Source organism: Dama dama, chromosome 23, assembly GCF_033118175.1.
Source record: "Dama dama isolate Ldn47 chromosome 23, ASM3311817v1, whole genome shotgun sequence".
NCBI lineage: Eukaryota > Metazoa > Chordata > Mammalia > Artiodactyla > Cervidae > Dama > Dama dama.
The window spans coordinates 24,034,587-24,049,255 of NC_083703.1; the positions used below are offsets into that span (position 1 = coordinate 24,034,587).

Below are 14,669 nucleotides of genomic sequence, written 5' to 3' on the forward strand. Positions count from 1 at the left end.
GAAAAATTGTAAATATAGTATAGAGGACTTTGTTTTCCTCAACCATTTGAGAGTAAGTTACGGTCATAGTACCCCATCAGCCATGAATACCTGAGTATTTCTTATAAATAAGGATATTCTATAAAATCACAGTACAGCTATCATGAATAGTAAATTGACATTGCCATATTACTAGCATCTAGGTACTTGCCTGGCTGTCCAGTCTTCAGATGTTACCTGAGTTTTTTAAATTATAAGGTTCAGGTTATATATTTTTGAAGTGATCTTTCCATTGCATTTTGTCAGATGACATATTATGAGACTTTTCCAGTGAAAGGTTTTTCCCCCTACTGTAATTAGTAATTTGTGGAACAGAATGAAAGACTGTAAGTTAAATATTTCATTCCTCATCAGACTTTCAGTCTATTTCACTGTGGACTTACAAATTTGTATGGATTATAATCCATTTGTTGTGATGCTCAAATTGTTCACAATTAGCCATTAGGAGCCCTTTAAGCTGGCTCCATGTCCTTCTGGTAGGTCTCCACTGTTGTTTTAATGCTTCCTCACTGCCTGATACTGGTCAGTTGAGGGCCTCCCTTAGCTCCTAGAGGCTTCTTGCTCATTCTTGCACATGTGCTCCTAGGTGATGGTTTGAGTCCTTTTCATACTTAGAATCTTTTTTGACTTTCCCTTCTCCTGCATTTCTCTTGCTTTCTCTTCTACATCTCCCACTGGCTATCCTGCCCTTCTTCGGTTTTTAAGGGCTCATTTGATTACACTGGGCCCATCTTTATATCCAGATTATGTACCTATTTTAAGTTCAGTTGATCAGTACCTTAGTTCAATCTGCCAGGTGTCTTCAGAACAGTTCCTAGATTAGTGTTTGGTTGAATAACCAGGAGAGGGGAAACTTGGGAAACATCTTTAGAATTCTGCTTACAACAGCAGGGTAATTCCAGGTTCTTATAGAATATTGTTCTTTCTCTTATTTTTTATTCCTTTTCTTAGGTTCTTAATCATTTGAAATCTTTGTGTCCTAATCCTTATTTGCTGTTTCTGTTTTCTAATGTTCTTAGAAGACAGTCAAATCTTAATGTTTATGTATGCTAACTTGTGAGAAAGAGGATTGTTCTTCCCTTGTTTTCTAATTTTCGATTGCAAGCTCATTTTCTAGTCTGAGTTGAGGATATATCCCTTCAGAGAGTGACAAGACTGCTTAACCACTTCTTATGTTAATTTAATGTTTGGGATTTACCAGACCAGGAACATGGTGTAAATTCAAACCCCCAAACCTATTTGAAGGCAAGGCTGTCAACCTATTTGAATCTCAAGGCAGATTTTCTATCCTTTATTCAAAGCTGAGATCAAATTGGACAAACGTCTTTTTCCTCCCTGTGTATGCCGTGATTTTGGGGTTTATGTGTTTTGTCAGAGTCTTTTGGGTTGGAGTTGGGAAGGAATGACTTAACTTTCCCCTCAAAGTCTAGCCCTTGGAAAGTCTAAACAATATGAACAAGGTCTTACCAATTTCAGCTTTTCCTCTATTGGAGACCCAAGGTTTATCTCTTTTCCTTGTGAGCATTAAAGCCAAGCTCCTAGGTTTCTGACAGAGGCTGCTCTAGGGCAGCTGTTAAAGCTTTTCCTCTTCATTTTGGCCCCTAAGGTTTTTTCTTTCTTACGGGCTCAACTATTCATTTTTAGGTAATTTTAATCAGGAAGATTTTTACATTGTCTGGTCTCCCTCATTGACAGAAACAAATTCCCCCATTGAGTGATTGACTTGTTTTTTTAACCCACTTCATACTGGCTTCTGCAACTACTACTCCACTTAGTTCAGAAATAGCTTTCACATTGCCTAGTTCAGATAGGTATTTTCAGTTTTGTTTTTTTTTTTCATGATCATCTTCCATCACTTCCTCTTCTCTTCTTCTTGCCTTAGCTTGGTTGTCCTACTGTTTTGACCATTTGTTTTTAGTTTTCTTGCAGCTTTCCTTTCATCCTGATTTGGTGTTGAAATTCCTTGGGGCTCAGTCCTGAGACTCTGCTTCGCTCATTCCATAATTCTCACCAAATTTAAGCTAAATAAAATATTTTGTCTTAAGTATTGCAGTAACTAAAGATAGCTCCCTGATTCCACTCTTCTATTGTCTTTTTTTTTTTTTTTTTTAATATCATTTTTGACTGTGTTGAGTCTTCGTTGCTTTGTGTGGGCTTTCTCTCATTGCAGTGAATGGGGGCTGCTTTTTATTGTGGTGTGCAGGCTGCTCATTGCAGTGGCCTTTGTTGTTGCGGAGCACGAGCTCCAGGCACACAGCACGTGGCCTCAGTAGCTGTGGTACATGGATTCAGTTTGTCCGCAGCACTTGGAATTCTTGGACCAGGCTTTGAACTGATGTGCCCTGCATTGGCAAGCATATTTTTATCCACTGTGCCACCGGGCAAGTCCCCTTCTATTGTCTTTTGAGGCACTGTTCACATTATATTCAAAGTGATCTTTAAAAAATATTATTCTGATCTTGTTACTCTCTAGGTTAAAATGCTTTAATAGTTTTCCATTACTATGATTTTGGCAAGTCATTTATTGCCTGCAGGGTTCTCCCTGAGCTTGTTCTTGGGCTGGATTCTAGCTTCATTTTTGAGTATCTTGTTTGTTTGCTTATTATACCACACAGAAAATGAGTAGAATAACCTCATCCTAAACCTTTGGGAGTAGAGAAACGGTAGTTTCCAGGGCCAGGTGAACAAGAACCTACTAGACTACGAGTATTATTAATATTAGACTAACTTAGGTCTGACCATTCTCTGCCCTGCTGGGCATGTGTTCAAGGTGTAAGTTCCCAGCAGAAATGCTCCACCTCAGGTTAGATCACATATTCATCCCTGGCCAGGAGTATATACCTGATGGAAAATAGGGTGCTGTTTGAAAAGAAATGGGAGTGAATTCTAGGCAAGTAAAAATAAAGACCACCCCTAAGGATTTCTGCTCTTTACTGCTGATCCTTTTTTCTTTTTCTTTTTGTATTGTGAATCTTAATTAAGTTACCCTTCATATTCTGTCATAGCACATTCTACTTTTTCATCATAGCACTAATAGTTGTGTGGTTATTTAATGTGTGCATCCTTCACTGTAAGCCCCATGAGTGCAAGAATAGTATCTGATTTCTTTTTTTATAGTGTGTTTAGCAGCACATATTGCATCTGATCATATAAGGCACATAAATATTTGTGGAATATTGTAAAATCAGGTCAACTCTGAAATATTCAATTGATATCAAAATGATATAAAACATTTTGAAATATTTTATAATGAAATATTGTGTATGGTAAGTTAATAAAAGGATTAAAATTCTCTATCCAGTATATAGGCAGCTGTATACAGCAAATCCATAAGCTATGCACTAAAAAGTTTGAAAATATATGAAAATATTTTTAATATATAAATCAATATTATATTAAACATACAAATTATACACTTATATATAATTATATTAACATAATTATACAAATTAAATTAAATATATAAATATATTCAACATTTAAAACATTTATATTATATATAATATATTGTATATTATATTAATATATTAAATATATAAATTAATGTTTTTAAAAATATATAAAAATAGTGTTTTTTTCCTTTCACATTTATTTAAAATGATTAATAATGAGTATGTGTTGTCTTTTGAACAAGCTTTTCTCCTTCACTCTTTGTTCAGTTAACAAGTATCTGCCTAGCCTTTAGGTCTTGGTATATCATTTCTTCAGACCAATTTTTTCTGCTTAATTTTTCACTCTCATGGCACCCTTTTCTCTTCCATCAGGGCACTTGGCACAGTTTATAGTCATGTGTTTGTTTTAATGTCTGCCTCCCTGATTAGTTTGTATATTCTTGGAGAGCAGAGATTTTTTCTGTCTTGTTCCCTGCTTTATTCCCTGCTCCTAGCATAGTGGCTATATTTTAGCACATATGAAATAAATATTTCTTGGATGGATAAATGAATCAGTATGTTACTGCCACTCTCTCTGTCATTCTGCATCTTTGTTTCTACTCTATCTTGAACAGGTGAATTTCAGGGTATTTTCCTAGAGTTTGTGCATTGCTGGGTTCAGGTCTATTTAGTTTTATGAATGTCACCTTGATTTGGATTAAAATAGCATATAGCTTGTAAAAGATGGAAATAGAGTGAAGTTAAACAGAAAACAAGTACAGAACAATCTAAAGAAGATCATTTGCTTTCTGAAAAAAGATCTAGAGGTCTTAGTGAATGTGTTGAACCATAATACGTGATGTATGAGAGAGTTGAGGTGAGCAAGTGAGCTTAATTTTCAGAAAACGATTCAGAATTCCATGCTTCCCTGATTTGATAAGAAAGGAAAATTTTAATTTGTTCCATTTTATTGCAGTAACCTGAGCACTAGTTTCAAAGTGTGATTGCTGCGTGTTTAGCTGTGCAGTTTCCCATTTAAGTACATGCTGCTGCTGCTAAGTCACTTCAGTCGTGTCCGACTCTGTGCGACCCCATGGACTGCAGCCTACCAGGCTCCTCTGTCCATGGGATTCTTCAAGCAAGAGTACTGGAGTGGGGTGCCATTGCCTTCTCCAAGTGCATTTTAATGCAGAATAAAAACAGACAGTTTAGAGATTGAAGGTCCTCAAACACCACAGTTTTGCTTTTTGGTATTATACTTTGATGATATACCATTGCAGTGATAATGGTATTTGTAGTTTTTAAAGTGTAGTGGACACATTTGGGGCTTCCATGGTGGCTCAGTGGTAAAGAATCTGCCTGCCAATGCAAGAGGCATGGTTTCAATCCCTGGGATAGGAAGATCCCCTGGAGAAGGAAATGGCAACCCACTCCAGGATTCTGGCTTGGGAAAGCCCGTGGAGGAGCTTGGTGGACTACAATCCAAGGAATTCTAAGAGTCAAATGCAACTAAGCAATAACAACAGGGACTTTAGAGGACCTGACAATTAAAATACAATACTTTCCTGACTTAAAGTTAACTGTGTTTTAGGCATTGTTAGAGACTTTACATGGATATTCTCAAATAAAAACCTTTAAGGTAGCTATGATCTTGGTTTTATAGAAAAGAACACTATAGAGGCTCAGAAAGTTGAGATCACATGGTCGGGAGAGCCCGTACTTTTGTCTCAGGCGAAAACTTGTGCTCTTGTGATTTCAGCCTTCTGCCTCCAGCTCACTTTTGTGTTTTAGATTTGGTAACTGGAGATTCCATGTATACTATGCTTTTTGATGTTTAAAAAAAGCGCTCTACCTTTTAAGGTATTTTTACCCTAAAACTTAAATTTTGAGTTCAAGTACTTCTCTTTGGAACTCTTCTACCCCACTCTGTTCCTCTGAACTTTTTCATCTGATACGACCTTCTTCTGGTACTTGGTGTTTCCCTCCTGTGTCTAGTGGCTTATGAGCACTTACTAGCTCTGCTGTGAGACTGTGAATTCTTGGAAGGAAGAATTCCTTTGTGCTCTTTGCTGTCTTCAGTGCCTTTTTAAATAATTAGTACCTCAATAGTTGTTGAATGTTAAAATTACCCTTTAAATGGTAACATTCCCTAGGGTCCTGTCTTTAATCTTGTTTTCTTGATCACACTGAGAACTTCTCCGGGTGATCTCATTTTTCTATTCCTTGCCTTTGACCAGTTTCCATATCACAGGTTGTTGTTACCAGTTATTTAATGGAGCCAGGTAAATGACATAAATGAGTGAGGAAAAGGTGATGAATAATGAATGGAGAGGCTCAGGTGGATTAAAGAATCAGTGCCCCGTCTAGAGCTCCAGTGGCTTGTTGCTGTTTCAGAATACAGTAACAGTGTGAACAGAACTTCAGGTTTTTCAGAAGAAAATCTAGGTTTTTTAATGTGAAGTTTCTATGTGTCTAAATATGAACTATAGTTAGCAGGCCAGCAGAAAGCCTTTTTGAGTTTTCACGTTTACTTATTCTATCTTTGTCATCCTTCTGATTCCTGTATCTCTAGACCTGACATCCTGACATCCTTGTGTCTCTAGACCTGATTTTTCTGCTAAGCTTCAGACTCCCCACATTCTCTTCTAGACCATCTAGGAGTTTTGTGTCCCACAGGCATCTCAAAGACTGTGATGTTCAACCTGAACCTCAAACATGTACTTAGGAAGTGGTTTCAGTTGTAAAGTCCGATGGCTGTATGAGTTTGACTCTTGGTTCTGCCATCGACTAGGTCACTAAACGGGTTAGTTCAGTTCCTTAAACTTGTTTGCTCATATGTAAAATGGGAGTAATAATACTTCATTGGTCTGTTGTGCTAGCACAGTGACCTACAGTAGTAACAAGTGCTGGGTGCTCTCGGTTGCTGTTCCTGCTTCAGTGAATGGTGTTTACCACTCTCACACCCACTTACTGGTGCTTAAGAGTCATTCTTGACTCTTTTCTCTTTTTTTATTCTTCAAATCTAATTAGTTTCCAGTCCTGTGAATGTTATTTTTGTAATGTCTCTTTGCTGCTGTTGCTTTCAGTTTTTTAAAAAAATAATATTTTTGCTCATCAGTATTACTGTAGCAGCCCTTAACAGCTTTCTCAATCTCTATTTAAACCTCTTTCCCAGGCAGTTCTCAGCTTTGTGCCCGTGGTTTATGTTTTGCTGAAACACAAATCTGATCACACCAAACTTCTGCTTACAGTCCTTCAGTGACTTCCTGTTGTCTCTAAATTTTTAACACATTAATTTTTACTGTTCTTGATGCCTGCTTATTTTTTAGCTTCATTTCTGCTTAACTTGCATGAGTGGCACACATGAGCTCTTGGAACCTGCTCTCTGTGGCATGTTTCTTCCTCAGACTGCCCTTCTCCTCTGTCTTGCAGCTTCTTTAGGAATGAGCTTTAAAGGTACCGTTCTCACCCACAGTCTCTCCCTCCAGGTCTGAGTCAGATACCCCTCTTTATGCACTCCCAGCCTCCCGAGGATGTCTCTATCATAGTGCTCTTCACAATCTTTTGTAATTGTCTCTTTTTTCCGCTAAGCTTCTTGAAGGCAGAGACCACATATCTTGAATGGCTTTGTATCTCTAGGGCTTAGAATAACGTCTGGTAAACAGTGAGCTCTCAGATGTTTGTGGAAATGAATGCGTTTGTTGAGTGAATAAATTATCTTTTTTTTTTTTTTTTTCTGGAGAAATAGTAGATATAAAAAGGATCTTAGGAGCCTCAATTATAGTTGTAAGAACTTTAAAAAGTCCCAATTTTTTTTATTCCCCTTGTTTGAAGATTATAGGTACTTTTATATATTATGAGTTAATAGTATTTATATTCTTTAGAAACAAAGTAAGTTGTACTGTCATTATAGATAACTAATTATTGCCTTCAAGGGCTGTGTTTTCTCACTGTTTTGTTTTTTGTTTTTAATACAGCCTGCTGAGGTTCTTTTTTTCCCTGCTTTCTCCTCTGTGTTAGGTTCTTAGGGTCTTATTCCCTCCCACCCTCCTAGGAGCCCTGGTTTATTACAAGATTTCTCAGCTTCTTTTGCTGTTGACTCCAGGGGCCAGATAATTCTTAGTTGTGAGGAGCTGTCTAGTTCATTGTGAGATGTTTAGCAGCATCCCCTGGCAATTACCCCTAGAGGAGGAAATGCCTACCTTCTCCAGTATTCTTGCCTGGAAAACACCATGGACAGAGGAGCCTGGTGGGCTTACAGTTCATGCAGTCGCAAAGAGTCGTGACAGGACTAAATGACTGAGCCCGAACACACCATTCTGTGTGCACACACCTACCAGATGCCAGTAGCGCCTCCTGGTTTTCACAACCAAAAATGTCTCCAGACATTGTCAAGTCTCCTGTGGAGCAAAATCACCCCTGATTGAGAGCCCACTGGTTTATAGAGATTCCTGTCTCTTAACCTTTATCCTTAAGGAGCCTCTCCTTGGACTCCAGTCATCAGTATAAGAACATGAACTCCCATCTTTTTGAAAGAAACCCACAGAGCACTTTTTAAAGTAACTCTCTGTTTCCTCTTAACTTTTGTGCATTTTCTCTCTCTCTCCTCTTCCCATCCACTTTTCTAGACTGGATTGCTTCTGCGCTTTCTTTCTGGCTTTTACCCCTGTGGTGCCACTGAAAATGCTTTCAAGGCTTTATAAGTCTTTTTCTGTGTTCTCTGAACTGAATGCGTCCAACACCTAGTATTCCACGTCCCTGGCCACCCTGACTCCTACTTAGATATTCCATCCAGTCAGTCATAAAGTCCTGTTTATTTACCTCTCGAATGTCTACAGAATCCACCGGTACTCTTTATTCTCACTGGGTGGGTATCCACAAGTGGCATCAGGCTTTTTACTGTTTTTGGAATGTCTAGTCTTATTCCATTTTATTTTCTGCACTGTAATCTGGATGTTCTTCCTAAGAAAGAGTCTCCTACCATTTCAGACCTTCTCAATTCATGAGTTCTGGGTCCTAACTATCTGCATTTTTGAAAGGTTTACCAAGTGATTTTTATATAGATTCTAATTTCTTCATTTTGCAGTTTAACAAACATGTCATTTCTTTTAGGAATTCCTAAAATCCTTATTATTATTTTTACAAAGCACCTCCTGAGGTGATCTCTGTCTCTTAACAAACCATCATTGATGTGTAAAAAATGTCTTTAAAACAAGTGCTTTATGAAAAGTCAGTTTTTATTCGTTTTTGTTTTTTTTTTTTTTTAATAAACCAATAAGATTTATCATTGTCGGAAGGATCAGGAGGAAATATGGGTACTCTAACGTATTGATTTAATATTGCGTTTCTGTGACAGATTTGACTGCCAAGTTATAAAATATTTAAATAAGACCTTTTTTTCCTTTATAGGTATTTATAACAGCAATGATGTAGCAGTATCATTTCCAAATGTAGTATCTGGCTCAGGATCGAGTACTCCTGTCTCCAATTCTCATTTACCTCAGCAACCTTCTGGGCATTTACAGCAAGTGGGCGCTCTCTCCCCGTCAGCTGGGTCATCTGCACCCTCTGCTGTTGCTGCAACTCAGGTAAATTATTGCAGTGTTACAAAGTAATGTGGATCATTTTGTTATTTTTGAAACTGTCTCATTGTAAGAGAGAAATGAAATAGGACTTCCTGTAGGAAGTTATAAAATGTCTCAACCTGTATTGACATGAGTGGAAATAACACACATTTTTACTTGATATTCATGAGAGCACAAACTGATGTTGGCACCAACTGATTCTTTTAGATTTCTGCATTTCTGATTTTGTCCTAATGATGTGAAATAGTAATTTGGGGGCAGCTTTTCTTCTTTCTCTTAAAAGGAGGACTTACAAGTTCAGTTCAGCTGCTCAGTCGTGTTCGACTCTTTGCGACCCAATGGACTTCAGCTCGCCAGGCCTCCCTGTCCATCCAACTCCCAGGGCTTGCTCAGACTTGGATCCATCAAGTCAGTGATGTCATCCAACCATCTCATCCTCTGTTGTCCCCTTCTCCTCGTACCTTCAGTCTTTCCCAGTATTAGGGTCTTTTCCAATGAATCAGTTCTTCCCATCAGGTGGCCAAAGTTTTGGAGTTTCAGCTTCAACATCAGTCCTTGCAATGAATATTCAGGACTGATTTCCTTTAGGATGGACTGGTTGGATCTCCTTGCAGTCCAGGAGACTCTCAAGAGTCTTCTCCAACACCACAGTTTAAAAGCATCAGTTCTTCGCACTCAGCTTTCTCTATAGTCCAACTCTCACATTCATACATGACTACTGGAAAAACCATATCTTTGACTATATGGGCCTCTGTCGGCAAAGTAATATCTCTTCTTTTTAACATGTTCTCTAGGTTGGCCATAGCTTTTCTTCCAAGGAGCAAGCATCTTTTAATTTCATGGCTTCAGTCACCATCTGCAGTGATATTGGAGCCAAGAAAATAAAAGTTCTGTCACTGTTTCCATTGTTTGCCCATCTATTTGCCACAAAGGGATGGGACCAGATGCCAAGTTCTTCATTTTTTTAATGTTGAGTTTCAAGCAAGCTTTTTCACTCCCCTCTTCCACTTTCATCAAGAGGCTCTTTAGTTCCTCTTCGCTTTCTGTCATAAGGGTGGTGTCATCTGCATATCTGAGGTTATTGCTGTTTTTCACTGCCATCTTGATTCCAGCTTGTGCTTCATCCAGCCTGGCATTTTGCATGATGTACTCTGAATATATGTTAAATAAGCAGGGTGACAGTATACAGCCTTGACGTACTTCTTTCCCAATTTCAAACTAGTCCATTGTTGTTCGATGTCTGGTTGTGTTGGCTCTTGACCTGCATACAGATTTCTCAGGAGACAGGTGGTCTGGTATTCCTATCTCTTTTAAGAATTTTCCACAGTTTATTGTGATCCACACAATCAAAGGCTTTGGTGTATTCAGTAAAGCAGAAGTAGATGTTTTTCTGGAACTCTCTCGCTTTTTTGATGATCCAGTGGATGTTGGCAATTCTCTGGTTCCTCTCCCTTCTCTAAATCCAGCTTTAACATCTGGAAGTTCTTGGTTCATGTACTATTGAAGCCTGGCTTGGAAAATTTTGAAAGTAACGCTAGCATTATTTTGCTAGCGTGTGAGATGAGTGCAGTTGTGTGGTAGTTTGAGCTTTCTTTGGCATTGCCTTTCTTTGGATTGGAATGAAAACTGACCTTTTCCAGTCCTGTGGCCACTGCTGAGTTTTCCAAATTCGCTGGCATATTGAGTGCAGCACTTTCACAGCATCATCTTTTAGGATTTGAAATAGCTCAACTGAAATTCCATCACCTCCACTAGCTTTGTTCGTAGTGGTGCTTCCTAAGGCCCACTTGACTTCACATTCCAGGATGTCTGGCTCTAGGTGAGTGATCATACCATTGTGGTTGTCTGGGTCATAAAGATCTTTTTTGTATGGATTTCTTCTGTGTATTCTTGCCACCTCTTCTTAATATCTTCTGCTTCTGTTAGGTCCATACCATTTCTGTCCTTTATTGTGCTCATCTTTGCATGAAATGTTCCGTTGGTGTCTCTGATTTTCCTGAACAAATCTTGAGTCCTTCTCATTTTATTGTTTCCCTCTATTTCTTTGCATTGATCACTGAGGAAGGCTTTCTTATCTCTCTTTGCTATTCTTTGGAACTCTGCATTCAGATGGGTAGATCTTTCCTTTTCTCCTTTGCCTTTAGCTTCTCTTCTTTTCTCAGCTATTTGTAATGCCTCCTCAGACAACATTTTGCCTTTTTGCATTTCTTCTTGGGGATGAGTCTTGCTCACTGCTTCCCATAAAGTGTTATGAACCTCCATCCATAGTTCTTCAGTCACTCTTTAACAGATCTAATCCCTTGAATCTATTTGTCACTTCCACTGTGTAATCATAAGGGATTTAGGTCATAGCTAAATGGTCTAGTGGTTTTCCCTACTCTCTTCACTTTAAGTCTGAATTTGGCAATAAGGACTTCATGATCTGAGCCACAGTCAGCTCCCGGTCTTGTTTTTGCTGACTGTGTAAGAGCTTCTCCATCTTCAGCTGCAAAGAACATAATCAATATGATTTCAGTATTGACCATCTGGTGATGTCCATGTGTAGAGTTGTCTTTTGTGTTGTTGGAAGAGGGTGTTTGCTATGACTAGTGCGTTCTCTTGGCAGAATTCTGTTAGCCTTTGCCCTGCTTCACTTTGTACTCCCAACTGCCTGTTACTCCAGGTATCTCTCGACTTCCTAGTTTTGCATTCCAGTCCCCTATGATGAAAAAGACATCTTTTTTGGATGTTAGTTCTAGAAGGTCTTGTAGGTCTTCATAGAACCATTCAACTTCAGCTTCTTCAGCATTAGTGGTTGGGGCATAGACTTGGATTACTGTGATACTGAATGGTTTGCCTTGGAAAGACAGATCATTCTGTCATATTTGAGACAGCACAGAAGTACTATATTTTGGACTTTTTTGTTGATTATGAGGGCTACTCCATTTCTTCTAAGGGATTCTTGCCCACAGTAGTAGGTATAATTGTCATCTGAGGTAAATTTGCCCATTCCAGTCCATTTTAGTTCACTGATTTCTAAAATGTTGATGTTCACTCTTGCCATCTCCTATTTGACCACTTCTAATTTGCCTTGATTCGTGGACCTAATATCCCAGATTCCTATGCAATATTGTTCTTTACAGCGTTGGATTTGACTTCCATCACCAGTCACACCCACAACTGGGCGTTGGTTTTGCTTTGGCTCTGTCTCTTCATTCTTTCTGGAGTTATTTCTCCACTCTTCTCCAGTAGTAGCACATTGGTCACCTACCAACCTGGGGAATTCATCTTTCAGTGTTTTATCTCTTTGCCTTTTCATACTGTTTATGGGGTTCTTAAGGCAAGAATGCTGAAGTGCTTTGCCATTCCCTTCTCCAGTGGACCACGTTTTGTCAAAAGTCTCCACTATGACCTGTCTGTCTTGGGTGGCTCTACGTGGCATGGCTCATAGTTTCATTGAGTTAGACAAGGTTGTGGTCCATGTGATCAGTTTGGTTAGTTTTCTGTGATTGTGGTTTCGTTTTGTCTGCCCTCTGATGGGTAAGGATAAGAGGCTTAAGGACTTAAAAGGATGAATCAATTTTGGACTTAGGTGGTTTAAAAAATTCCTTTTATAATTTTAAAATCACAGAAGTAATATATGAACATCTACGGTCTAATTTTTTTTAAAAACAGTACAGAAGAATAAAGGATTGAGAATGAATGATTCTTTTAAGTCCTTATATACTTATATGGTTTGTTCCTAGTGGATAAGAAGGAATATTTATAAAATCGTAAGTGGTGGTGACTGTGTTGGTGATTTTGCATATGTTTAATCTTTTTCTTCATTTTATATCTAGAACTTATAGGTGCCCTAGTCTACAGGAATGCTCTAAGACCTAGAGTCAAAAGCAGAGAAATCAGAGTCTCAAATTATATATAGAGGACAGTAAATGGGCAAAGTTTCTCATGGGTGTATGCATGCACACATGCGTGCATGCACATGTGCACACACACATACACACACAAACGCACACACACACACACACACACACACACACACACACACACAAGAGTCCACCCCTCATTCCCCATCCTCAACCCTCAGATTTCTTCAAAGGTGATAATTTAAAATTCCTATTTGTTTTATTTATTGACATTCTCTTATAATATTTTTATTTTCACTTTACCCAAAGCCTCTAATAGTCTCAATGTTTTGAGAAAATTCTAGCAAAGACAAATGTCTAATTATAAGCAACTAGTTAAGTAGTTGTGAGTTGCTGTAAATTCATGCTTTATGTATGTGTGCATAATTGATATTGTATGGGCCTTTGGAGTATAGTATACCTATGCTTTTCCAGCATATTCTGTAATCTGTTCATCAAAGCATAGCATTGTTATCTTTAAAGTATGTAATGGTGATGTGCAAAGAGTCACCATTTTAATGAGGTCAAGAATTGGAATAAACAATAGTTTAGCACAGAAGAACAATGGCACGATTAGTGGTATTGTCTTTGACAATTTGGTGAACTTCTCAACCTGAGCAAGGGGGTTTGACTAGTTTAGGAGAGTTTTTCTCTAGCTCATTTTACTAGCCTTGGTGAGGTAGGCATAATCACAGGGGTTTGGGGTTAGAGAGGGTGAAAGGATAAATGAGAGAATGGCTCTTATAAATAGTTTTATCTCTTTTAATTAAGTGTAACCATATGCTGTTGATAGCTTTATATCCTTGGAAAGAGTCTCACATGAACATTTTCAATGTGCATTTTTCTTTCCTTTCTTTATAAAAGTCTGTTTTAATTACTCTCTGGTTAATTCCAGGCTGAATTAAGCAAAAATCTCATTTCTTCTCATTCATTATGTTTGTGGTTTTGAGGGTTGGCATTAGGGAGATGGGTGGGGGAAGTGGTAGTGAAGAGAAATTTATAGCTAGAGGGAAAATTCCACTTAACATATGACTCAACTGAAGAACAAAGAAATCATAGTTGCAAGTAATCCAGGATTCAGTCCAATTAAAATCTTCACTGTTTATCCTCTTTCCCTGTTGCAGTAAGATGCGTAGTTTATAAATATGATCATCCAGTGAGACTCACATGCTACATGCTGAGACAGCTGCATCTATGTTTCTCTCCAGCAGTAAACGCTTTCCGCCTTCACGCCGGAGCGTATTTAGCCTGGCTTAGCTTGTGCTGCTCTAGCAACCATCAGTCTCCAGGCAACTGAGGCAGGTTGACCCCCAAGTTGAATGGAGTGCAAAACTACTTCAGTTTAGCTGCCTGAGACAATAGTATTGGTTTTGAATGTACAAAGTGTGAATTTTCTAGGCAGTGTGCAAAGGAAAGGATACAGAAATATTTAGAATAAATTGAATATTTAGATAGAACTCCTAAAATTGTGATGCACTTGGTAATTTAATCTTCTTTCCAAAACAACACGTTTATTTCTGTTTATATATAGGCCTTGTATGTTTTTAAATCATACAATTCAGTGTGTTTAATTAACCCCATTTTAGCCTTTTATTTAGAGTTTCTTTATAGGTAGTTGATTGAAAAGTGAAAAGAGTAGTCCTTACACACTTTTAAAGTGTGTAAATTAAAACTATTAATATGTAAAATATAACTGTAGAAGACTTGTTACACAGTTATTGAGAAAACCATCACAGCAGGAAGCAAATATTTTAAAGAAATAAAAATCAGAGAATAGAGGTGTTAAATTT

The 14,669-nt window shown here is 38.1% G+C and overlaps 1 protein-coding gene across 4 annotated transcripts in view; it reads left to right on the forward strand.

The window, feature by feature from the left end:
* The window catches only part of MLLT10 (MLLT10 histone lysine methyltransferase DOT1L cofactor), a 218,008-nt gene that overhangs the window by 178,179 nt on the left and 25,160 nt on the right, over positions 1-14,669 (forward strand). For all 4 annotated transcript variants that reach the window (XR_009690015.1, XM_061126177.1, XM_061126178.1 and 1 more), the window contains exon 14: positions 8,820-8,998. Coding sequence is in view for 3 of the 4 variants with exons in the window: in XM_061126177.1 (XP_060982160.1) it covers positions 8,820-8,998 (179 nt within the window). In the remaining variant the exon portion in view is untranslated. The remainder of the gene's footprint in view (positions 1-8,819; positions 8,999-14,669) is intronic.